The sequence below is a fragment of the Hypanus sabinus genome, chromosome 6 (genome assembly GCF_030144855.1).
Source record: "Hypanus sabinus isolate sHypSab1 chromosome 6, sHypSab1.hap1, whole genome shotgun sequence".
NCBI classification, from domain to species: Eukaryota; Metazoa; Chordata; class Chondrichthyes; order Myliobatiformes; family Dasyatidae; genus Hypanus; species Hypanus sabinus.
Window position 1 is genome coordinate 121,103,091 of NC_082711.1, and position 25,299 is coordinate 121,128,389.

Genomic DNA, 25,299 nt, shown 5'->3' on the forward strand with positions numbered 1-25,299 from the left:
TGTGAGCCGGTTCGCCTAAGCAGAAAGTGGGTCGCCACAATATAACAATTACAGCACGGAAACAGGCCATCTCGGCCCTTCTAGTTTGTGCCGAACACTTACTCTCACCCAGTCCCACCGACCTGCACTCAGCCCATAAACCTCCATTCCTTTCCTGTCCATATACCTATCCAATTTTTTTTAAAAAATGACAATATCAAACCTGCATCTACCACTCCTACTGGAAGCTCGTTCCACACAGCTACCACTCTCTGAGTAAAGAAGTTCCCCCTCGTGTTACCCTTAAACTTTTGCCCCCAGCTCCCAACTCATGTCCTCTTGTTTGAATCTCCCCTACTCTCAATGGAAAAAGCCTATCCACGTCAACTCTATCTATCCCCCTCATAATTTTAAATACCTCTATCAGGTCCCCCCTCAACTTTCTACACTCCAAAGAATAAAGACCTAACTTGTTCAACCTTTCCCTGTAACTTAGGCGCTGAAACCCAGGTAACATTCTAGTAAATCTCCTCTGCACTGTCTCTATTTTGTTGACATCTTTCCTATAATTCAGTGACCAGAACTGTAGATAATATTCCAAATTTAGCCTCACCAATTTTAACATTACATCCCAATTCCTATACTCAATGCTCTGATTTATAAAGGCCAGCATACCAAAAGCTTTCTTCACCACCCTAACCACATGAGATTCCACCTTCAGGGAACTATGCATCATTATTCCTAAGTCACTCTGTTCTATTTGGTTTAGTCCTACCAAAATGTAGCACCTCACACTTAAACTCCATCTGCCATCATTCAGCCCACTCTTCTAACTGGCCTAAATCTCTCTGCAAGCTTTGAAAACCTACTTCATTATTCACAACGCCACCTATCTTAGTATCATCTGCATACTTACTAATCCAATTTACCACCTCAACATCCAGATCATTAATGTCTATGACAAACAACATTGGACCCAGTACAGATCCCTGAGGAACACCACTAGTCACCGGCCTCCAACCTGACAAACAGTTATCCACCACTACTCTCTGGCATCTCCCATCCAGCCACTGTTGAATCCATTTTACTACTTCAATATTAATACCTAACAATTCAACCTTCCTAACTAACCTTCCATGTGGAACCTTGGTAAATGCCTTACTGAAATCCATATAGACAACATCCACTGCTTTACCCTCGTCAAATTTCCTAGTAACCTCTTCAAAAAATTCAATAAGATTTGTCACATGACCTTCCACGCACAAATCCACGTTTACTGTTCCTAATCAGACCTGTCTATCCAGATAATTATATATACTATTTTTAAGAATACTTTCCAAGAATACTTACCCACCACTGACGTTAAACTTACAGGCCAATAATTGCTAGGTTTACACTTAGAACCCTTTTTAAACAATGGAACCACATGAGCAATACACCAATCCTCCGGCACCATCCCCGTTTCTAATGACATTTGAAATATTTCTGTTAGTGTAGAAATCCCCTGCTATTTCTACACTAATTTCCCTCAAGGTCCTAGGGAATATCCTGTCAGGACCCATAGATTTATCCACTTTTATATTCTTTAAAAGCACCAGTACCTCCTCTTCTTTAATCTCCATAGTTTCCATAACTATCCTATTTGTTTCCCTTACCTCTCACAATTCAATATCCTTCGTCTTAGTGAAGAAAAGAAATTGTTCAAAATCTCCCCCATCTCTTTTGGCTCCACACATAGCTGTCCACTCTGATTCTCTAAGGGACCAATTTTATCCCTCACTATCCTTTTGCTATTAATATCCCTTTGATTTATTTTCACCTTACTTGCTAAAACAATCTCATATCTTCTTTGAGCTTTTCTAAATTTCTTTCTTAAGTTTCTTTTTACATTCTTTATATTCCACAAGCACCTCATTTACTCCATACTGCCTATATTTATTGTAGGTATCTCTCTTTTCCCAAGTTTCCAATATCCCTTGAAAACCATGGCTCTCTCAAACTTTTAACCTTTCCTTTTAACCTAACAGGAACACAAAGATTCTGTACCCTCAAAATTTCACCTTTAAATGACCTCTATTCCTTTATAACATCCTCCCCATAAAACAGATTCTCCCAATCCACTCCTCCTAAATGATTTCGCATCTCCTCAAAGTTAGCCTTTCTCCAATCAAATATCTCAACCCTGGGTCCATTCCTATCCTTCTCCATAATTATATTGAAACTAATGGTATTGTGATCACTGGACCAGAAGTGCTCCACAACACATACCTCCATCACCTGACCTATCTCATTCCCTAACAGGAGATCCAACGCTGCCCCTTCTCTCGTTGGTACCTCTATGTATTGCTGCAAAAAACTATCCTGCATGCATCTTACAAACTCCAAACCATTCAGCCCTTTTACAGAATGGGCTTCCTAGTCTACGTGGGGAAAATTAAAATCTCCCACAATCACAACCTTGTGCTTACTACAAATATCTGCTACCTCCTTACAAATTTGCTCCTCCAATTCTCGCTCTCCATTAGGTGGTCTATAATACGCCCCTATAAATGTTACTACACTAGTTCCCATTCCTCAATTCCACCCAAATAGCCTCCCCCATCTCCTCCACCCAGATCTATCTGTCTGTCATCCCCCTGGGCCGCAGCCCACTCCCCCCCAACCCAGATCGATCTGTCTGTCATTCCCCTGGGTCTCAGCCCTCTCCCCCATCCCCTCCACCCAGATCCATCTATCTGTCATTCCCCAGCACAGCTGTGTTCACCTATCCACTGCCAGCCCACCTCACCCTTCCCACTCACATCCACATACTGGCTGTACTCCGTCTACAGAGCTGAGACCTAATGGGTCTCAACTTTTAGAGTCCATAAGACATTGGAGCACAATTCAGTCGCTGGGTCCCCTCTGCCATCCCATCATGGCCAATTTATTTCCCGTCTCAACCTAACTCTCCTGCCTTCTCACTGTAACCTTTGGTAGGGCCTGTTAAAGAGGAGGTTGATAAGGTTCTTGATTACTAAGGGTGTAAAGGGCAACCTTTGAAGTCCTGACTAATCAACAACTTGATCAACCTCCGCTTTAAATATATCCAATGACCTTGTCTCCACGGTTGCCCACGGCAGTAAATTCCACAGACTTACCACCCTCTGACTGAAAAAACTCCTCTATTCCGGGACGGTCCCCTCCGGTGCTAGACTTACCCCACTATTTGAAAGGCTTCAATGAGATCCCGCAATCCTCTAAACTCTAGCCCGGAGTCAACCATTCCTCATGCTTTAACCCCTTCATTCCTAAGGTCATTCTCATGAACCTGCTCTGGACCCTCTCCAATACCAGCAATCCTTCCTCTGATAAGGGGCCCAAAACTGCTCACAATGCTCCAAGTGCGGTCTGACCAATGCCTATGAACCCTCAGCATTACCTCTTTGCTTGTGTATTCTAGTCCTCTCAAAGTGAACAGTACATTTGCCTTCCTCACCGCTGACTCAATCTACAAGCTAACCTTCAGAGAATCCTGCATGAGTCCCTTTTCTCCTCAGATTTGTAAGAACATAACCAGCATCTTTATTCCTTCCACCAAGGAGCATAACCGTACCTGGATATTCCCCTCCCTAACCTGAGAGTTGCTATTGTGTTGAGCTGCTATTGTTCCTGAGCCCTTCCCAAGGCCACCCCAGCACTGGCCAGCAGTACTGCCCCATAAGGTGCCTAGTACCCGGTAATCCGAACATAAGGCAACCACGGGCGAGGCAACGTGGGCAGCACAAGCAATGGGTCCAAGGGGTGAAAGCCTCATCGCAGCAACAGTCACCCGTTTCTACCCTCTCCCCCCCAACCCCGACCAAGTCGACATCCCAAACATGCTTTGGCTCCGCCCACAGATGAGCTCCTACCAGAAATGTCCCAGACGCGGACTGTCTGATCCAGGCTTGCCGAGACGACCAGGTCCTCAGACGGGTGGAACTGAGCGCACATCACATAGTGGTTATGTCCAGTAAGCACACTGTGGGACGAAGAGATGGAGGGGAGGTGTTTGGCCGGGGAAGGGTAAGGGATAGAGAGGGTGGTGTTGAGGGGTGAAGGGATACAGAGAGTGATGTTAGGGGAGTGAAGGAATAGAGAGAGGGGTGGCAGGGTGAATGGGGGTAAAGGGATAGAGAGGGGTGGCAGGGTGAAGAGGGGGTGAAGGGATAGAGGGTTAAGTACGGGTGGAGGGGTGATTGAGTGAGGAAGATGGGGCAAAGCAGGTAAGGGACAGTATGGGAAAGGGCAGAGAAAGGGGAAGAACAGAAGCAGATTTTAACCTGTCACATTATATGCTCCACACCCCGCAGAGAATCCTAAACACACATCCCCCAAGTTGTGGGACAAAACAATGACTCACAAGGCTGTCAGAGAGGTGAACTGCAGCAAACTCCACCCACGGGTCTGTGACTAACCCCCCACTCACTCACCAAACACGGGTCCGAGACCGACCCCCCCCACCCACGGGTCCGAGACTGACCCCCCACTCACCACACACGGGTCCGAGACCGACCCCCACTCACCACACACGGGTCCGAGACTGACCCCCCACCCACCACACACAGGTCCGAGACTGACCCCCCCACCCACCACACACAGGTCCGAGACTGACCCCCACTCACTCACCACAGAGGTCCAAGACTGACCCCCACTCACTCACTCACCACACACAGGTCCGAGACTGACCCCCCCACCTACCACACACGGGTCCGAGTGACCCCCCCCACCCACCACACACGGGTCCGAGACTGACCCCCCACCCACCACACACGGGTCCGAGACTGACCCCCCCCCACCTACCACACACGGGTCCGAGACTGACCCCCCACCCACCACACACAGGTCCGAGACTGACCACCACTCACCCACCACAGAGGTCCGAGACTGACCCCCACTCACTCACCCACCACACACAGGTCCGAGACTGACCACCACTCACTCACTACACACAGGTCCCAGACTGACCCCCACTCACTCACTCACCACACACAGGTCCGAGACTGACCCCCACTCACCCACCACAGAGGTCTGAGACTGACCTCCACTCACTCACCACACATGGGTCCGAGACTGACCACCACTCACTCACTACACACAGGTCCCAGACTGACCCCCACTCACTCACTCACCACACACAGGTCCGAGACTGACCCCCACTCACCCACCACAGAGGTCTGAGACTGACCCCCACTCACTCACCACACATGGGTCCGAGACTGACCACCACTCACTCACTACACACAGGTCCCAGACTGACCCCCACTCACTCACTCACCACACACAGGTCCGAGACTGACCCCCACTCACCCACCACAGAGGTCTGAGACTGACCCCCACTCACTCACCACACATGGGTCCGAGACTGACCACCACTCACTCACTACACACAGGTCCCAGACTGACCCCCACTCACTCACTCACCACACACAGGTCGGAGACTGACCCCCACTCACCCACCACAGAGGTCTGAGACTGACCCCCACTCACTCACCACACATGGGTCCGAGACTGACCACCACTCACTCACTACACACAGGTCCCAGACTGACCCCCACTCACTCACTACACACAGGTCCGAGACTGACTCCCACTCACCCACCACAGAGGTCCGAGACTGACCCCCACTCACTCACTCACCACACACAGGTCCGAGACTGACCCCCACTCACTCACTCACCACACACAGGTCCGAGACTGACCCCCACTCACCCACCACAGAGGTCCGAGACTGACCCCCACTCACTCACTCACCACACACAGGTCCGAGACTGACCCCCACTCACCCACCACAGAGGTCCGAGACTGACCCCCACTCACTCACTCACCACACACAGGTCCGAGACTGACCCCCACTCACTCACTCACCACACACAGGTCCGAGACTGACCCCCACTCACTCACTCACCACACACAGGTCCGAGACTGACCCCCACTCACTCACTCACCACACACAGGTCCGAGACTGACCCCCACTCACTCACTCACCACACACAGGTCCGAGACTGCCAGTTCCAGATGCGGATGGTCTGGTCATCAGAGGCGCTCAGGATCCAGGGGTATTCCTGCGGGGAGGGAGCACCCTGGGTCAGACATGCAAGCCCACCTTCTCTCCCTCAGCCTGCATCCTTCTCCCCATTCCTCACCAAATTCCTTGGCCACCTCTCCTCACTCGCACCCTTTCGATCCCAATCCCTCCTCTTCCCTACAACCAACTTGGCCTCACAATCTGCCTCATTGTGACCCTGCACGACACTCTCTCGGCAGGTTTCACCTTTTATTCTGCATTGTTGCAGCTTTATCTTGTTCTACCACAGCGCACTGTGTTAGGATCTGATTGGTGGACAAGGCAAAGTTTTCATTGTATACGTGACTATAAACCTGTAAGCTAACAGTCCCCACACGTGATGGTGACACCAAAAATCACCGGAGACACCACCACCCCAAACATCCTCTTCTCCATCCCCCATCAGGCAGAAGGCATGGGGCACGAAGGTCAAGGACACCCTGTACCCTGCCGTTATCAGACTCTGGTATGATAAGATGGACTTTTGACCTCATTTCAATCGGAAGGTTACTGCACCTTCCCTGTAGCCGTTACACACTATTCTGCATTGTTAGAACAGAAACAGGCCTTCAGCCCATTGAGTCCGAGTCAAACTACTAACGTGCTCAGTTCCATCCACCTGCACCTGAACCAACCCGTCATACCACATACCTGTCCAAATTTCTCTTAAATGTTGAAATCAACCCCACATCCACCATCAGTTCGTTCCACACTCTCACCTTGAGTGAAGTAGCTCCCTCTCATGTTCTCCTTAAACATTTCACCTTTCACCCTTAACCCATGACCTCTTTCTAGTCTCACCCAGCCTCAGTGGAAAAAGCCCACTTGTATTTTCCCCTCGGTCCTGACATGCTCATAAAGTCCTTGCCCTGTAACTCAGGTTTAGCTCAGCACACTGTGTGCCACTCAGTCAGTGCATTGTGCAGTGTGCCCGGCAAGTTTTCCCCTGCATCTCAGTACACGTGACAATAATAAGCCAGTTCTAGTACCACAGCCCTTCACCCTAACCCTCCCCACAGCCCCGCACTCACGTGGTGGAAAAACGTTGTGCGGATGTAATCCAGGTGACCCAGCAACGTGAAGAGGCAGCGTCTCAGCTTGTAGTTCCAGACCTTGGTGGGCGGGAGAGAACAGTGATTTCCTCAGCTCACACACAAACTCAGGCAAACACACACGCCTTCTTCCTGTACTTAAACGGTGGCCAGGCAATCACTGACAACGGCGGCATGGCAGGACAGTGCAACTGATAAGGAATTTGCACGTTCTCCCCATCACTGTGTGGGATTCCTCCGGGTGCGCCACGTTCCAAGCACGATTGGGGAAGTAAGGATCAGCAAGTTGAGGGCATGCTTTGTTGGTGCCAGAAGTGTGCCGACACTGGCAGGCTGCACCCAGCACATCTGCAGACTGTGTTTGTTTACATAGAGACACGGTGTGGGACGGCCGCACCAGCCACCAACCCGACTTAACCCTACCCCAATTCACCTCTAACCAGCACGTCTTTGAACTGCGTGAGGGAACCAGAGCACCCGGAGGAAACCCACGTGGACATGGGAGAGCATACAAACGCTTTGCAGACGGTGTCTGAATTCCAGCTCCCGAGCTGTAGCAGCATCTCACTACTGTGGTGCCGATTGCTTGATGCATTTCACTGAATGCTGCGACAAATAAAGCTAATCTCGTAACCTTCCAAAAGCATCATTTGCTGGAGGAACTCAGCAGGCCAGGCAGCGGCTACAGAAAAGGAGTCGAGACGCTTCACCAGGACCCATGAATGGTTCTGATGGAGGGGTATGGCCTGAAATGTTGACTGTTCTCTTCCACTGAAGCTGCCTGGCCTGCTGAGTTCCTCCGGCATTTTGTATGTGTTGCTCAGATTCCCAGCATTGGCAGATATTCTTGTTTGTAAAAAGCAAAATTTATTCCTATAGGGGTCAGAGATAAGCTGCCTTCCTCTCTCAATTCAGTCCTCAGAATCAGGGTTAATATCACTGGCACATGTCGTGAAATTTGCTGTGTTGTAGCAGCAGTGTTGCAATACACAGTAATAAAAACTATAATTAGTACACACTTAATTTAAATTAAATCAGTAGTGCAGAAAGTGAAAGCAAAATGCTGACAGTGTACATGGGCTCATTGCCCATTCAGAAATCTGATGACAGGGGGGAAGAAACTGCTCCTGAAAAACTGAGAGTGTGCCTTCAGGCTCCCGATAGCAGCAATGAGAAGAGGGATGTCTTTAATCATGTAGACATCACCTTTTGAAGGTATCGACGAAGCTGGGGAGGCAGATAGGGAAGTGGTGTTAGGTAAATTGAAGCTGGGGAGGCACAGGGAAGTGGTGTTAGGTAAATTGAAGGGATTAAAGGCAGATAAATCCCCAGGGCCAGATGGTCTGCATCCCAGAGTGCTTAAGGAAGTAGCCCAAGAAATAGTGGATGCATTAGTGACAATTTTTCAAAACTCCTTAGATTCTGGATTAGTTCCTGAGGATTGGAGGGTGGCTAATGTAACCCCACTTTTTAAAAAAGAAGGGAGAGAGAAACCGGGGAATTATAAACCGGTTAGTCTGTCATCGGTGGTGGGGAAAATGCTAGAGTCGGTTATCAAAGATGTGATAACAGCTCATTTGGAAAGAGGTGAAATCATCGGACAAAGTCAGCATGGATTTGTGAAAGGAAAATCACGTCTGACGACTCTTATAGAATTTTTTGAAGACGTAACTAGTAGAGTGGATGGGGAGAGCCAGTGGATGTGGTATATTTAGATTTTCAAAAGGCTTTTGACAAGGTCCCACACAGGAGATTAGTGCGCAAACTTAAAGCACACGGTATTGGGGGTATGGTATTGATGTGGATAGAGAATTGGTTGGCAGACAGGAAGCAAAGAGTGGGAGTAAACGGGACCTTTTCAGAATGACAGGCAGTGACTAGTGGGGTATTGCAAGGCTCAGTGCTGAGACCCCAGTTGTTTACAATATATATTAATGATTGAGACGAGGGAATTAAATGCAAGTTTGCAGATGACACAAAGCTGGGCGGCGGTGTTACCTGTGAGAAGGATGCTAAGAGGATGCAGGGTGACTTGGATAGGTTAAGTGAGTGGGCAAATTCATGGCAGATGCAATTTAATGTGGATAAATGTGAGGTTATCCACTGTGGTTGCAAGAACAGGAAGACAGATTATTATCTGAACGGTGGCCGATTAGAAAAAGGGGAGGTGCAACGAGACCTGGGTGTCATTCTACACCAGTCATTGAAGGTGGGCATGCAGGTCCAGCAGGCGGTGAAAAAGGCAAATGGTATGTTGGCATTCATAGCGAAAGGATTTGAGTACAGGAGCAGGGAGGTTCTACTGCAGTTGTACAAGGCCTTGGTGAGACTGCACCTAGAATATTGTGTGCAGTTTTGGTCCCCTAATCTGAGGAAAGACATTCTTGCCATAGAGGGAGTACAGAGAAGGTTCACCAGATTGATTCCTGGGATGGCAGGACTTTCATATGAAGAAAGACTGGATCAACTAGGCTTATACTCACTGGAATTTAGAAGATTGAGGGGGGATCTTATTGAAACGTATAAAATTCTAAAGGGATTGGACAGGCTAGATGCAGGAAGATTGTTTCCGATGTTGGGGAAGTCCAGAACGAGGGGTCACAGTTTAAGGATAATGGGGAAGCCTTTTAGGACCGAGATGAGGAAAAACTTCTTCACATAGAGAGTGGTGAATCTGTGGAATTCTCTGCCACAGGAAACAGTTGAGGCCGATTCATTGGCTATATTTAAGAGGAAGTTAGATATGGCCCTTGTGGTTAAAGGGGTCGGGGGTATGGAAAGAAAGCAGGTACAGGGTTCTGAGTTGGATGATCAGCCATGATCATACTGAATGGTGGTGCAGGCTTGAAGGGCCGAATGGTCTACTCCTGCACCTATTTTCTATGTTTCTATGCCCACGATGGAGCTGGCTGACTTTACGACTATCTGGTGCCTTCCTGGTCAAAGTGCACACACCCTGGCCCAGCTATTGGGAAGGGAGCCCCAGGATTTAGACCCAGTGACAATGAAGGATTGGTGTTCAATTTCCAAGTCAGGGTAGCATAGGACTTGCATCACAAGGTGGCGTGCCCCTTCCTGGTGGGATTTTGGATGTCTGGCAGAGTAGCTTGGTGTTTGCCTGCAGGGCATTCTTTATTTTGTACTGAGAGACATAGTACAGAGTAGCCCTCCCTCCCTGCCCTACGGTCTGCACCACCCAGCATCCCCAGACACCTCCGATTTAACCCCAACCTCATCACGGGACAACTTGCAATGACCAAGTAACCTACTAACCGGTGTATCTTTGGACCGTGGGAGGAAACCTACACATGCAAGTGCAGAACATACCAAGACTCCTCACAGAGGATGCCAGGACTGAACTGCAAACTCCAATGCCCCATGCCGTAATAATGTCACACTAACCGCTCCCCTAGCGTAGTCACTGCAGTCACCAGTGGGGGAGAACGACCACAACTGGGGGCAGGGTAGCATCAGGGGCAAGTGTAATGCTCTAAGGTGCCAGCAACCAGGGTTCAATCCGCAGCATTATCTGTAAGAGGTTTTCATGCTCTCCCCAAGACCACGTGCGCTCCTCCCACACTCCAGTCACATGGATTAGTAAGCTGTGGGCACCAGATGTACAATGACTGCAGGCAGTGCTGGTTGCTGATGCAAAAGGCTCACTGCACTGACCTGACAAACGAAGCTGGGTTGGAAGGTGGAAGGGGCGTCACTCGAATGGCTCCCTTCCCAGGGACCAGCTTCACAATAACTCACCCACCCATTTATACCAGGCTTCCCACATACAGCTCCTCAATTCATGCTCTCCACTTTTATTGCTCATTTACTTTATTTATTATTTTTAATTCTTTTTCTCCTCGCCCCCACCTCCAGCCAGTTTGTTGTCCTTTCCACTGTGGTTGCCCTTTTGCTGTGGTCTTTCATTGATTCTGTTATGGTTGTATTGAGAAATATACCTGACATAATCATTACGTATACCTAAAATATAATCACTATGTACCAGATAGATAGATACTTTATTCATCCCCAAGGGGACATTCAACATTTTTCCAATGTCCCATACACTTATTGTAGCAAAACTAATTACATACAGTATTTAACTCAGTATAAATATGATATGCATCTAAAATCATCCTCCCAAAAAGCATTAATAAATAGCTTTTAAAGAGTTCTTAAATAGTTTACTAAAGTGCATTGAGTGGTAACTTAAGCTCAGTCCTAACCCCGGCACTTTAACATGTCTTGCCCTTGGTGGTTGAATTGTAGAGCCGAATGGCATTGGGGAGTAATGATCTCTTCATCCTGTCTGAGGAGCATTGCATTGACAGCAACCTGCCGCTGAAACTGCTTCTCTGTCTCTGGATGGTGCTGTGCAGAGGATGTTCAGGGTTTTCCATGATTGACCGTAGCCTACTCAGCGCCCTCCGCTATTTACTACACTATATAATCACTCCTAAGTACTGAATATTACTATGTATTATTTTAACGAGACACATTTTGCTATGTACTGTTTTAACTAGATACTTTGTACTCTCTTGGCTGCATACTGTAGCAATTACAGAACACCTGTTCTAATTAGCACTAATTAGCTGAAATGTACCCCATGTATTACACTCAGCCTTTGTTTAGTAAGAGATAACGGTGGCGGACAAGATGTTACGAGCAGGAAATGTAATGTGAGGGAGGTTGTCGGAAAAAATAACCTTGGCCAGGAATGGGGCCCCAATGCGAACTGGAGAGAAATAATGGTGGCGCATCGAGAGCGAGGCAAGAGCAATTGATTAGTTAATGTATAGATGATATGCAACTAAAAATTAATTGGGTATGCTAATAAAACCGAAAATGTAACTGAGATAAGAAATTACTACCAAGAATGCTGTACACCGGAGCTCAGTGGGCGTTCGGTGACAAGTTCATTGATTGCCTCAGCCTTTGTTTGCAAATAAAGGTTTAAACTTCTCGAAGAATTGTCTGCGTCTCCTGGTCATTTCAAGTAACCACGACAGTTGCTGGGTTTATTGAGTATGCCCACAAGAAAATGACAGATATACACTTTGATAAGACATTTAGTTTAAACTTTCAGTCCCCTGCTCCCAGATTCTGCAATGGGGACAATGCACCATCACAGATTCACCCTCCAACCTGCGCGTCTCTCAAACACTGGAGTCCCTGGGGCAGAGTCCAGGCTAGACCACTCTCGAATGTCGCAGAAGCTCCACTCACTATACTCCTGACTCACGGCTTGTCTGAACTGAATAGTGTACAATGTGCATTTCTGGTGCTCTCATCCAAGGATAATGTACAGTCGATTAGCTGTAGTGTGTATTTCATTAAATACATCATTCTTTACTCTTAGTCCTTTTTATACCTTTTTAACAATTTCCATGAAATTGGCTGAGGCAGCTGCTTAATTGGGCCAGAATGTACTAGTCCCAATGAACCTGAATCTAGTGTAATTGGAACTATGCAGTTCAACAATTAATTATCTATACACCCCTAACTGTTTAGTATGTTTACTAGTGATCAGAGCATACATTTGCAATCGTTCAATGTGTGGTTTAGTACATTTACCAGTGATCAGAATGCAATCGTTCAGTGTGTGCCCTGGTGATTACAGTTCTTTGTATCATTCTGGAAAGTCCTGTAAGCTTCTATTGGTACCCTATCATTTCCACAGGAGCTATCAGATTGGTTACCTGTTATCTACAAATTTGAATGGAATTCAAGTATAAAGAGCTGAAAACACAGCCCTGTCACCTTGACTCTTTCCTTCCCCTACCAGACTGCTGTTACTGTCTGTTCACAACTCTGTTTGTTCTACCAACGCTTAATAAAACAATTGCAAAGCAACAAGCTTTTTGCCTCCTTCCTGACTTCTGAAGGAACCTTGGATTAAAAACATCAGAATAAACAGGACATGGTTGAGACAGAGGGGCTGGGCAATTAGACCCAGTTGGATTCTGCATCTTTTGATACAAAGTTCGTTCAGAAGTCAGGGAACAAGCACAAAGCCTGGTGCTTTGCAATTGTTTTATTGAGATGATGCACCAGAAAGAGACAGTATTAGGGGCCTACCTGTGAAGGGAAAACTAATACTAAAGAAACTAAAAAGATTAAGTTGGCACTGCTTTGTGTTTAGCTGTCTTACACTCATAGATGAGGAAATTACATTCAGATACATAGATCAGAACTAACCAATTGGAAAGCTACTGCTGAATACTGCAGTATCAAGCACCTGTTCAAGCAATGCAGAACAAAGTTCCCAGAGCTTTCCATAATGATACTCTGCAGAGACACAGTGAAGTATCATATGCACATAAACATTACTTACAATACAAATAGTAAACCACAAAAGAAATAACAGGCTAACAACCTCACAGGAGCTGTCACTGAGGGCCGGACGGTTCCTCCGGACGGGGCTTTAGAACTGCGGGCTAGGGAAGTTCTTCACACAGAGGGTAGGGAACAGAAAGTGGAGGAACTGTACTCATTTAGGGAAGTGAATAAGAATGAAATGAGTGGCTGTTTTGTCCTGGATGCCACTGCGCTTACAGGTTGTTGGTGCTCCACTGAACAAGGGAGAGGGAACGTACTCCTTTACAAAGGGTGAGCAGTTTCAGGTTCCTGAGTGTCAACATCTCTGAAGATCTACTCTGCGTCAAACATATTGATGCTATTACGAAGAAGGTACAACAGTGACTGCATTTCATTTAGGTTTGGTATGTCACTAGACTTGTGCAATTTCTGCAGCTGCTCTATTTACGGTAGTTCAGTACATTCCTGTTTTAATTTGTAGTATTTTCTTTGTATCAAAACAACAAGTTCCACTAAATGTGCCAGTGAATTAAACTCTTGTTTTGAGTAACTCGACAGGTGAAGGGAATTGGGAGAAGCCAATGTGATCTATTACTCCCCAAGAGCAGGACTGACACCCTGACCCCCAGTCAGAGATCAGCACCACAATCCCACAATGACCTCTCCCCACTCCCTACAAGTGGGACAGACACCCTGACCCCAGACAGTCAGAGATCAGCACCACAATCCCACGATGCCCCTGTTCCACTCCCTACGAGCGGGACAGACACCTTGACCCCCAGTCAGACAGAGAGCAGCACTACAATCCCACAATGACCTCTCCCCACTCCCCACGAGTAGGACTGACACCCTGAGCCCTGTCAGACAGAGATCAGCACCACAATCCCACCACAACCCTGCCAACGTCTAACTCTCACCTTGATCTTATAGTCATCACCGCCGGAAACAAAGAGGGGCTGCTGTTTGTGAAAGTCGATGCCTCGTACAGGGCCTGTGGGTGGTGGGAACATAGACTGTAAAATATCAATGGCAGAACATCAAACATCCTCACCTTCCCCCACATTCCCATCCACTCATCACTCACTCTCTCCCACACCCTGCCTTCTCCAGGTGTTCCTCAAGCCAAGATAACACCATTCCAGAGCAAGACACTCTTTTCCCGCAATGGGGGTTGACGTGTAGGAATGGATGGCAGCTCAATGAGTAGTCAGAGCAAGCAACCCAAACTCACGAAAGGAATGCAAAAAGCAGGATCTTAGTCCTCTCACAGCTGCCCTGGCATTCCGTAAGGTCTTTTCCCACAGCAGCTCCCTGACCTCACTAAATATTTCCTGAATTCTCACCGCTGTCTCTAAGAATTCAGTCTGTGACAGCATGAGTTTCCTTCCACCTCCCAAAGGGCTCCAAGTTGTGGGGGTGCTACATTGGAGGTGGAGGCATGCCGTCACTCCAACTGTGTTGATTCAATGTGCCATCTGAGCCTGGAGCTCGGAATCCCATCATCCGTTAACCCAGGGATTGATGCCAAAGATCAGAACCCGATGGCCAGTGTTTAGAGACCTGAGGACTGTCCTGAGCTGGTGGACTCTCCGTGTGGACGCAGGGAATCGGCCTCTCCTGAGTTGGACTCTCCGTGTGTGTGGACGGAGGGAATCGGCCTGTCCTGAGATGGACTCTCCGTGTGTGTGGACAGAGAAAATTGGCATGTCCTGAGTTGGACTTTCCGTGTGGACGGAGGGAATCGGCCTCTCCTGAGTCGGACTCTCCGTGTGTGTGGACGGAGGGAATCGGCCTGTCCTGAGTTGGACTCTCACCTTGGACGGAGGGAATAGGCCTGTCCTGAGTTGGACTCTCCGTGTGGACGGAGGGAATCGGCCTCTCCTGAGTTGGACTCTCCGTGTGTGTGGACGGAGGGTATCGGCCTGTCCTTAGTTGGACACTCAGTGTGTGTGGACGGAGGGAATCGGCCTCTCCTGAGTTGGACTCTCCGTGTGTGTGGACGGAGGGTATCGGCCTGTCCTTAGTTGGACACTCAGTGTGTGTGGACGGAGGGAATCGGCCTCTCCTGAGTTGGACTCTCCGTGTGTGTAGACGGAGGGAATCGGCCTCTCCTGAGTTGGACTCTCCGTGTGTGTGGACGGAGGGAATCGGCTCGTCCTGAGTTGGACTCTCCTTGTGTGTGGATGGAGGGAATCGGCCTCTCCTGAGTTGGACTCTCCGTGTGTGTGGACGGAGGGAATCGGCTCGTCCTGAGTTGGACTCTCCTTGTGTGTGGACGGAGGGAATCGGCCTCTCCTGAGTGGGACTCTCCGTGTGGACGGAGGGAATCGGCCTCTCCTTAGTTGGACTCTCCGTGTGTGTGGATGGAGGGAATCGGCCTGTGCTGAGTTGGACTCTCCGTGTGGACGGAGGGAATCGGCATCTCCTGAGTTGGACTCTCCGTGTGTGTGGACGGAGGGAATCGGCCTCTCCTGAGTGGGACTCTCCGTGTGGACGGAGGGAATCGGCCTCTCCTGAGTTGGACTCTCTGTGTGGACGGAGGGAATTGGCGTCTCCTGAGTTGGACTCTCTGTGTGGACGGAGGGAATTGGCGTCTCCTGAGTTAGACTCTCCGTGTGTGTGGATGGAGGGAATCGGCCTCTCCTGAGTTGGACTCTCCGTGTGTGTGGACGGAGGGAATCGGCCTCTCCTGAGTTGGACTCTCTGTGTGGACGGAGGGAATTGGCGTCTCCTGAGTTAGACTCTCCGTGTGTGTGGATGGAGGGAATCGGCCTCTCCTGAGTTGGACTCTCCGTGTGTGTGTGGATGGAGGGAATCGGCCTGTCCTGAGTTGCACTCTCCGTGTGGACGGAGGGAATCGGCCTGTCCTGAGTTGCACTCTCCGTGTGGACGGAGGGAATCGGCCTGTCCTGAGTTGGACTGTCCGTGTGTGTGGACGGAGCGAATCGGCCTGTCCTGAGTTGGACTCTCCGTGTGTGTGGACGGAGGGAATCCGCCTGTCCTGAGTTGGACTCTCCGTGCGTGTGGACGGAGGGAATTGGCCTGTCCTGAGTTGGACTCTCCGTGAGGACGGAGGGAATCGGCCTGTCCTGAGTTGGACTCTCCGTGTGTGTGGACGGAGGGAATCGGCCTCTCCTGAGTTGGACTCTCTGTGTGTGTGGATGGAGGGAATCGGCCTATCCTGAGTTGGACACTCAGTGTGTGTGGACGGAGGGAATCGGCCTGTCCTGAGTTGGACTCTCCGTTTGTGTGGATGGAGGGAATCGGCCTGTCCTGAGTTGGACTCTCCGTGTGTGTGGACGGAGGGAATCGGCCTGTCCTGAGTTGGACTCTCCGTTTGTGTGGATGGAGGGAAACGGCCTCTCCTGAGTTGGACTCTTCGTGAGTGTGGATGGAGGGAATCGGCCTGTCCTGAGTTGGACTCTCCGTGTGGACTGATGGTAACGGCCTCTCCTGAGTTGGACTCTCCGTCTGGACAGAGGGAATAGGCCTGTCCTGAGTTGGACTCTCCGTGTGTGTGGACAGAGGGAATCGGCCTCTCCTGAGTTGGACTTCTCCGTTTGTGTGGACGGAGGGAATCGGCCTGTCCTGAGTTGGACTCTCCGTGTGTGTGGACGGAGGGAATCCGCCTGTCCTGAGTTGGACTCTCCGTGTGTGTGGACGGAGGGAATCCGCCTGTCCTGAGTTGGACTCTCCGTGCGTGTGGACGGAGGGAATTGGCCTGTCCTGAGTTGGACTCTCCGTGAGGACGGAGGGAATCGGCCTGTCCTGAGTTGGACTCTCCGTGTGTGTGGATGGAAGGAATCGGCCTCTCCTGAGTTGGACTCTCCGTGTGTGTGGATGGAAGGAATCGGCCTCTCCTGAGTTGGACTCTCCGTGTGGACGGAGGGAATCGGCGTCTCCTGAGTTGGACTCTCCGTGTGTGTGGACGGAGGGTATCGGCCTGTCCTTAGTTGGACTCTCCGTGTGTGTGGACGGAGGGAATCGGCCTCTCCTGAGTTGGACTCTCTGTGTGTGTGGATGGAGGGAATCGGCCTATCCTGAGTTGGACACTCAGTGTGTGTGGACGGAGGGAATCGGCCTGTCCTTAGTTGGACTCTCCGTGTGTGTGGACGGAGGGAATCGGCCTCTCCTGAGTTGGACTCCGTGTGCGTGGACGGGGTGAATCGGCGTCTCCTGAGTTGGACTCTCCGTGTGTGTGGATGGAGGGAATCGGCCTGTCCTGAGTTGGTCTCCCCGTGTGTGTGGACAGAGGGAATCGGCCTCTCCTGAGTTGGACTCTCCATGAGGACGGAGGAAATAGGCCTGTTCTGAGTTGGACTCTCCGTGTGTGTGGACGGAGGGAATCGGCCTGTGCTGAGTTGGACTCTCCGTGTGGACGGAGGGAATCGGCCTCTCCTGAGTTGGACTCTCCGTGTGTGTGGACATAGTGAATCAGACTGTCCTGAGTTAGACTCTCCGTGTGTGTGGACGGAGTGAATTGGCGTCTCCTGAGTTGGATTCTCTGTGTGTGTGGATGGAAGGAATCGGCCTGTCCTGATTTGGACTCTCCGTTTGTGAGGACGGAGGGAATCGGCCTCTCCTGAGTTGCACTCTCCGTGTGGACGGAGGGAATCGGCCTGTCCTGAGTTGCACTCTCCGTGTGGACGGAGGGAATCGGCCTGTCCTGAGTTGCACTCTCCGTGTGGACGGAGGGAATCGGCCTGTCCTGAGTTGGACTCTCCGTGTGGATGGAGGGAATCGGCCTCTCCTGAGTTGGACTCTCCGTGTGTGTGGACGGAGGGAATCGGCCTGTCCTGAGTTGGTGGACAGGAAGAAGCAGCAGATTTGTTGCTTACTATGCTCAGCTCTACTGTGTTCTGTTCTGGGTTGTCCTGTGATGTTGCTGACACTTGTCAGGCTAGCCCTCAGCTCATTGCATGGCATGTTGGATGTTAACACATTTCTCTGTACACCCGATAGGTAAATATGAAAGTCTAACATATAATGGAACAAATAAAGCTCAATGTTCTAATCTTCAAGATGCCCAAAGATCGACAGCTCTCCATCTCGACAATATCTAACCCAGAAATGAACAGAATTCCCCACTGCCTTTGCTCATACTGCAGCAGTCTGCGCTCAAGCATCCTTACCATCGTGCTCATCAAACTTGTCTATCAGGGTACACATGCGGTAATCCCAGAGCTGGATCACACCGTTGTGCAAGCTGGCAAGGATCCAGGGCCGCTTGGCATGGAAACTCAGCCCTGTGGGAAGGGAGCAACACAGTGAGGTGACAGCAGGTAGGCAGGAGAGAAAAAGGGCACAGCTAACACACAAATGAAAAATCGTATCACTATTTACTGAGAGTCACCACAGAACAGGTCCATCTGGCCTTTCAAGCTCCTCTGTCCAGAAACCCACCAATTTAACCCAAGCCTGAACACGTAACAATTTACAATGGCCAATTTACCTCCTAACCTGTTTGCCTTGGTACAGTGGGGGAAACGGGATACGCATACACACGCATATGCAAACAACTGCCCGCACAAAGCTTCACTGTCATTGTAGTCTTTCTCGGGGTTAACACATGCATAAAGCGGGCGTCTTTTTATCGTAAAAGCAAAAATCCTCTTTGGTTTGCGAAAACAAGTACTAATGTAGATCTTTCGTAACAGCGAGCTGTCGTAAAGCGAACGTTCGAAAAGCAGGGGACCCCTGTAACCCACCCATTCCACACACAGGATGATGAAATCCAATTCCAGACTCCAATGCCCAGAGCTCTAACAGTAACATGCAAACTGCGCCCTCACCAAATAACTCCCAGCCTATAGATCACCATCGCAGAGACACTGATTAACTCCCAGCCTTTCGATCACCAGGGTCACCGGATAATTCCCAGCCTAGAGATCACCAGAGCCACTGGATAACTCCCAGCCTAGACATCACCAGAGTCACCGGAGAACTCCCAGCTTTTTCTTCACCGGTCATTACCTCTACAGCGTCTGTGCCAATGACTCTCCGACTAAAGAAGCTCATCTCTGCTCTAAATTGATGTCCCTGTATGCTGAGGCTGTGGAAACATCATCTCCACGTCCACTTTCTCAGCCTTTCAATATTCAATATGTTTCATTAAGATTGCCCTGCCCCATTCTTCCAAACTCCAGCAAGTGCAAGTCCACAGTCATCAAATACTCCTCACACATTAACCCTTTCATTCCTGGAAACATTCTCATGAACCTCTTCAGCGCCAACACGCTTCCTTAGATAAGGAACACAATACTGCTCAGAATATGTTATGTTTGGTCAGATCAGAGTCTTAAAAAGCCTGAGCATTACATCCTGTCCTCTCGAAATGAATGCTAACAATTGCATTTGCCTTCCTTACCACTAACTTACACACAAAACGCTGGAGGAACTCAGCGGGTCAGGCAGCATCCATTAATGAATACATAGCCAGTGTTTCGGGCCGAGACCTTTCACCAGGACCAGAAAGGAAGGAGGATGCTACAGTACAAAGGATACCAAGGTAATAGGTGAACAGGAAAGGAGAAGGAGGAATCTGACAGTAGAGAGTGGAACATGGGAGAAAGGGAAGGAGGAGGGGCACCAGAGGAGGAGAAAGACAGGTGAGGAGGAGAGGTAAGAGGGTAGAGTGGATAACTATGGGATGAACAAAATTTGGAAGCAACAAAGAGAAGACTTTTTGGTGGTAAGAGAAAGCAGTGCAGTCAACTGGGATGTGGCTTCCAAGGATTGGATGAGAAATGATTGCAGCCCCAACTGAACAGTAAATCCTTTCGTATGCTCTCCAAACCAGCTGGGCTCACCTTTAACCCGGGCAGATTTGGTCTCAAACTTGGTCAGCATTTTGGTCCAAGCAGCAAGTTTCTGTGTACAGAACAGAAACAAATTCACTTATTACTGGGGACTCCAAATGCCTCTGCAGCTCAGCTCTGCGCCAATACTGAGATACCCCAGAACCAGAAAACGCTGCTAACCCCACTCAAATCTCATTCCCTCACTCCCCCCCTCCACTGTAACACACCCCTCACATACCAGTCCCCCATCCCTCACCACATCACTTCTCCCCTCACTCACTTCCTGCCCACCATCTCCCTCGTTGGTTATCTTCCCCCAGCGATCCTCCTCACCTCATCCTCCAGTCACCTCCCAACACCTCCACTCACTCACTTCAACAGTAACATCCCTCCATCCTCATTCAACCCACACCCTCCTCCTCACCTACCCTCACACCTCGGCCCTCCTCCCTCACAGCCAGACCCGCCCTACCTGAACACAGCCACCCACCCTCCCTCATTCATTCACCACCCATCCATCCTTCCTCCCTCCCTCACTCATCCTCCTTCCTCCCTCCCTCCATCCTTCATTTACTCATCCACCCTCACCTTCGAATCTTCAGCAGCTGGCCACGTCACAGCGGAAGTGACGTTCTGCGTGACCGGAACCAGATTCGGGGGGGGTCAGGCGGGTGAGCAACAGCTGAAAACAAACGGGGTGTGATGAGGGCAGATGGGAAACGGAGTCCGGGTGATTATATTCACTGATGCATTCGAAAGAGAAGCAAAACGTGCACAATCAGTGAACCGAATGTAGCGTCTCCAACTGCAGCAATGGAAACATGACAAATACTCACACGCTCCAGTTCACGAGCTGCAGCAGCAGATACATCAATGAGAAAAAAATACTTATAAATGCTTATAAACTAACCAACAACAACCTGGCCACGGCCGATACTTCCGCCTTCCCAACTTGCAGCTGAAGCCTCATTTCCGGCTGGTTGCCGTGGTAGCTGCCGTTCCAGAGGCGGGACTAATGCTACGTTTTTCCTGTAATTATCGGTCACTTCCGGTAAGTGGCCCGGTAAACTTCCATGAAGAGCAGAGGAGATGGGGATCGAGGTGGCGGTGGGCTCGATCTGGGCAGCGCTGCTTGTTGGTGAGGCTGACGGAGAGGGTGATGTAAGAGAGGGAGGGGTGCGAGAGGGTGAGGGAGGGAGGGGTGCGAGAGGGTGAGGGTGATGTAAGAGAGGGAGGGGTGCGAGAGGGTGAGGGTGATGTAAGAGAGGGAGGGGTGCGAGAGGGTGAGGGTGATGTAAGAGAGGGAGGGGTGCGAGAGGGTGAGGGTGATGTAAGAGAGGGAGGGGTGCGAGAGGGTGAGGGTGATGTAGGTGAGGGAGGGAGGGGTGCGAGAGGGTGAGGGTGATGTAGGTGAGGGAGGGAGGGGTGCGAGAGGGTGAGGGTGATGTAAGAGAGGGAGGGGTGCGAGAGGGTGAGGGTGATGTGGAGAGGGAGGGGTGCGAGAGGGTGAGGGTGATGTGGAGAGGGAGGGGTGCGAGAGGGTGAGGGTGATGTAGGTGAGGGAGGGAGGGGTGCGAGAGGGTGAGGGTGATGTGGAGAGGGAGGGGTGCGAGAGGGTGAGGGTGATGTAGGTGAGGGAGGGAGGGGTGCGAGAGGGTGAGGGTGATGTAAGAGAGGGAGGGGTGCGAGAGGGTGAGGGTGATGTGGAGAGGGAGGGGTGCGAGAGGGTGAGGGTGATGTGGAGAGGGAGGGGTGCGAGAGGGTGAGGGTGATGTGGAGAGGGAGGGGTGCGAGAGGGTGAGGGTGATGTAAGAGAGGGAGGGGTGCGAGAGGGTGAGGGTGATGTGGAGAGGGAGGGGTGCGAGAGGGTGAGGGTGATGTGGAGAGGGAGGGGTGCGAGAGGGTGAGGGTGATGTAGGTGAGGGAGGGAGGGGTGCGAGAGGGTGAGGGTGATGTAAGAGAGGGAGGGGTGCGAGAGGGTGAGGGTGATGTGGAGAGGGAGGGGGTGCGAGAGGGTGAGGGTGATGTAAGAGAGGGAGGGGTGCGAGAGGGTGAGGGTGATGTGGAGAGGGAGGGGTGCGAGAGGGTGAGGGTGATGTAGGTGAGGGGGGGAGGGGTGCGAGAGGGTGAGGGTGATGTAGGTGAGGGAGGGAGGGGTGCGAGAGGGTGAGGGTGATGTAAGAGAGGGAGGGGTGCGAGAGGGTGAGGGTGATGTGGAGAGGGAGGGGTGCGAGAGGGTGAAGGTGATGTGGAGAGGGAGGGGTGCGAGAGGGTGAGGGTGATGTAGGTGAGGGAGGGAGGGGTGCGAGAGGGTGAGGGTGATGTAGGTGAGGGAGGGAGGGGTGCGAGAGGGTGAGGGTGATGTAAGAGAGGGAGGGGTGCGAGAGGGTGAGGGTGATGTAGGTGAGGGAGGGAGGGAGGGGTGCGAGAGGGTGAGGGTGATGTAAGAGAGGGTGAGGGTGATGTAGGTGAGGGAGGGAGGGGTGCGAGAGGGTGAGGGTGATGTAGGTGAGGGAGTGAGGGGTGCGAGAGGGTGAGGGTGATGTGGAGAGGGAGGGGTGCGAGAGGGTGAGGGTGATGTAGGTGAGGGAGGGAGGGGTGCGAGAGGGTGAGGGTGATGTAGGTGAGGGAGGGAGGGGTGCGAGAGGGTGAGGGTGATGTAGGTGAGGGAGGGAGGGGTGCGAGAGGGTGAGGGTGATGTGGAGAGGGAGGGGTGCGAGAGGGTGAGGGTGATGTAGGTGAGGGAGGGAGGGGTGCGAGAGGGTGAGGGTGATGTAGGTGAGGGAGGGAGGGGTGCGAGAGGGTGAGGGTGATGTAAGAGAGGGAGGGGTGCGAGAGGGTGAGGGTGATGTGGAGAGGGAGGGGTGCGAGAGGGTGAAGGTGATGTGGAGAGGGAGGGGTGCGAGAGGGTGAGGGTGATGTGGAGAGGGAGGGGTGCGAGAGGGTGAGGGTGATGTAGGTGAGGGAGGGAGGGGTGCGAGAGGGTGAGGGTGATGTAGGTGAGGGAGGGAGGGGTGCGAGAGGGTGAGGGTGATGTAGGTGAGGGAGGGAGGGGTGCGAGAGGGTGAGGGTGATGTAGGTGAGGGAGGGAGGGGTGCGAGAGGGTGAGGGTGATGTAAGAGAGGGAGGGGTGCGAGAGGGTGAGGGTGATGTAGGTGAGGGAGGGGTGCGAGAGGGTGAGGGTGATGTAGGTGAGGGAGGGAGGGGTGCGAGAGGGTGAGGATGATGTAGGTGAGGGAGGGAGGGGTGCGTGAGAGGGAGGGAGGGGTGCGAGAGGGTGAGGGAGGGAGGGGTGCGAGAGGGTGAGGGTGATGTGGAGAGGGAGGGGTGCGAGAGGGTGAGGGTGATGTAAGAGAGGGAGGGGTGCGAGAGGGTGAGGGTGATGTGGAGAGGGAGGGTTACGAGAGGGTGAGGGTGATGTAGGTGAGGGAGGGAGGGGTGCGAGAGGGTGAGGGTGATGTAAGAGAGGGAGGGGTGCGAGAGGGTGAGGGTGATGTGGAGAGGGAGGGGTGCGAGAGGGTGAGGGTGATGTAGGTGAGGGAGGGAGGGGTGCGAGAGGGTGAGGGTGATGTAGGTGAGGGAGGGAGGGGTGCGAGAGGGTGAGGATGATGTAGGTGAGGGAGGGAGGGGTGCATGAGGGTGAGGGAGGGAGGGGTGCGAGAGGGTGAGGGAGGGAGGGGTGCGAGAGGGTGAGGGTGATGTGGAGAGGGAGGGGTGCGAGAGGGTGAGGGTGATGTAAGAGAGGGAGGGGTGCGAGAGGGTGAGGGTGATGTAGGTGAGGGAGGGAGGGGTGCGAGAGGGTGAGGGTGATGTAGGTGAGGGAGGGAGGGGTGCGAGAGGGTGAGGGTGATGTAGGTGAGGGAGGGAGTGGTGCGAGAGGGTGAGGGTGATGTAGGTGAGGGAGGGAGGGGTGCGAGAGGGTGAGGGTGATGTAAGAGAGGGAGGGGTGCGAGAGGGTGAGGGTGATGTAGGTGAGGGAGGGAGGGGTGCGAGAGGGTGAGGGTGATGTAGGTGAGGGAGGGGTGCGAGAGGGTGAGGGTGATGTAAGAGAGGGAGGGGTGCGAGAGGGTGAGGGTGATGTGGAGAGGGAGGGGTGCGAGAGGGTGAGGGTGATGTAGGTGAGGGAGGGAGGGGTGCGAGAGGGTGAGGGTGATGTAGGTGAGGGAGGGAGGGGTGCGAGAGGGTGAGGGTGATGTAGGTGAGGGAGGGAGGGGTGCGAGAGGGTGAGGATGATGTAGGTGAGGGAGGGAGGGGTGCATGAGGGTGAGGGAGGGAGGGGTGCGAGAGGGTGAGGGAGGGAGGGGTGCGAGAGGGTGAGGGTGATGTGGAGAGGGAGGGTTACGAGAGGGTGAGGGAGGGGTGCGAGAGGGTGAGGGAGGGAGGGGTGCGAGAGGGTGAGGGTGATGTGGAGAGGGAGGGGTGCGAGAGGGTGAGGGTGATGTAAGAGAGGGAGGGGTGCGAGAGGGTGAGGGTGATGTGGAGAGGGAGGGTTACGAGAGGGTGAGGGTGATGTAGGTGAGGGAGGGAGGGGTGCGAGAGGGTGAGGGTGATGTAAGAGAGGGAGGGGTGCGAGAGGGTGAGGGTGATGTAGGTGAGGGAGGGAGGGGTGCGAGAGGGTGAGGGTGATGTAGGTGAGGGAGGGAGGGGTGCGAGAGGGTGAGGATGATGTAGGTGAGGGAGGGAGGGGTGCGAGAGGGTGAGGGAGGGAGGGGTGCGAGAGGGTGAGGATGATGTAGGGGAGGGAGGGGTGCGTGAGGGTGAGGGAGGGAGGGGTGCGAGAGGGTGAGGGTGATGTAGGTGAGGGAGGGAGGGGTGCGAGAGGGTGAGGGAGGGAGGGGTGCGAGAGGGTGAGGATGATGTAGGGGAGGGAGGGGTGCGTGAGGGAGGGAGGGGTGCGAGAGGGTGAGGGTGATGTGGAGAGGGAGGGGTGCGAGAGGGTGAGGGTGATGTAGGTGAGGGAGGGTGCGAGAGGGTGAGGGTGATGTAGGAGAGGGAGGGGTGCGAGAGGGTGAGGGTGATGTAGGAGAGGGAGGGGTGCGAGAGGGTGAGGGTGATGTAGGAGAGG

The 25,299-nt window shown here is 51.8% G+C and overlaps 2 protein-coding genes across 7 annotated transcripts in view; one reads left to right on the forward strand and one right to left on the reverse strand.

Moving 5' to 3' along the window:
- The window catches only part of copa (COPI coat complex subunit alpha), a 92,901-nt gene extending 71,632 nt beyond the window's left edge, over window positions 1-21,269 (reverse strand). Inside the window, exons 1-8 of one of the 4 annotated variants that reach the window (XM_059972839.1) lie at window positions 21,145-21,269; window positions 20,823-20,916; window positions 20,244-20,304; window positions 18,567-18,680; window positions 14,352-14,425; window positions 7,099-7,179; window positions 5,989-6,065; window positions 3,873-3,982 (exon numbers count right to left, since the gene is read on the reverse strand). In XM_059972839.1, coding sequence (XP_059828822.1) covers window positions 3,873-3,982; window positions 5,989-6,065; window positions 7,099-7,179; window positions 14,352-14,425; window positions 18,567-18,680; window positions 20,244-20,283 — 496 coding nt within the window. In that variant the 5' untranslated portion in view covers window positions 20,284-20,304; window positions 20,823-20,916; window positions 21,145-21,269. Of the gene's footprint in view, window positions 1-3,872; window positions 3,983-4,559; window positions 4,574-5,988; window positions 6,066-7,098; window positions 7,180-14,351; window positions 14,426-18,566; window positions 18,681-20,243; window positions 20,305-20,822 lie in introns of those variants that run through there. The other 3 variants (XM_059972840.1, XM_059972838.1, XM_059972841.1) reach the window with 3 other exon arrangements.
- Window positions 21,238-25,299, forward strand: part of ncstn (nicastrin) — a 42,166-nt gene continuing 38,104 nt past the window's right edge. Inside the window, exon 1 of one of the 3 annotated variants that reach the window (XM_059972842.1) lies at window positions 21,238-21,372. In XM_059972842.1, coding sequence (XP_059828825.1) covers window positions 21,324-21,372 — 49 coding nt within the window. In that variant the 5' untranslated portion in view covers window positions 21,238-21,323. Of the gene's footprint in view, window positions 21,396-25,299 lie in introns of all 3 variants that reach the window. The other 2 variants (XM_059972844.1, XM_059972843.1) reach the window with 2 other exon arrangements.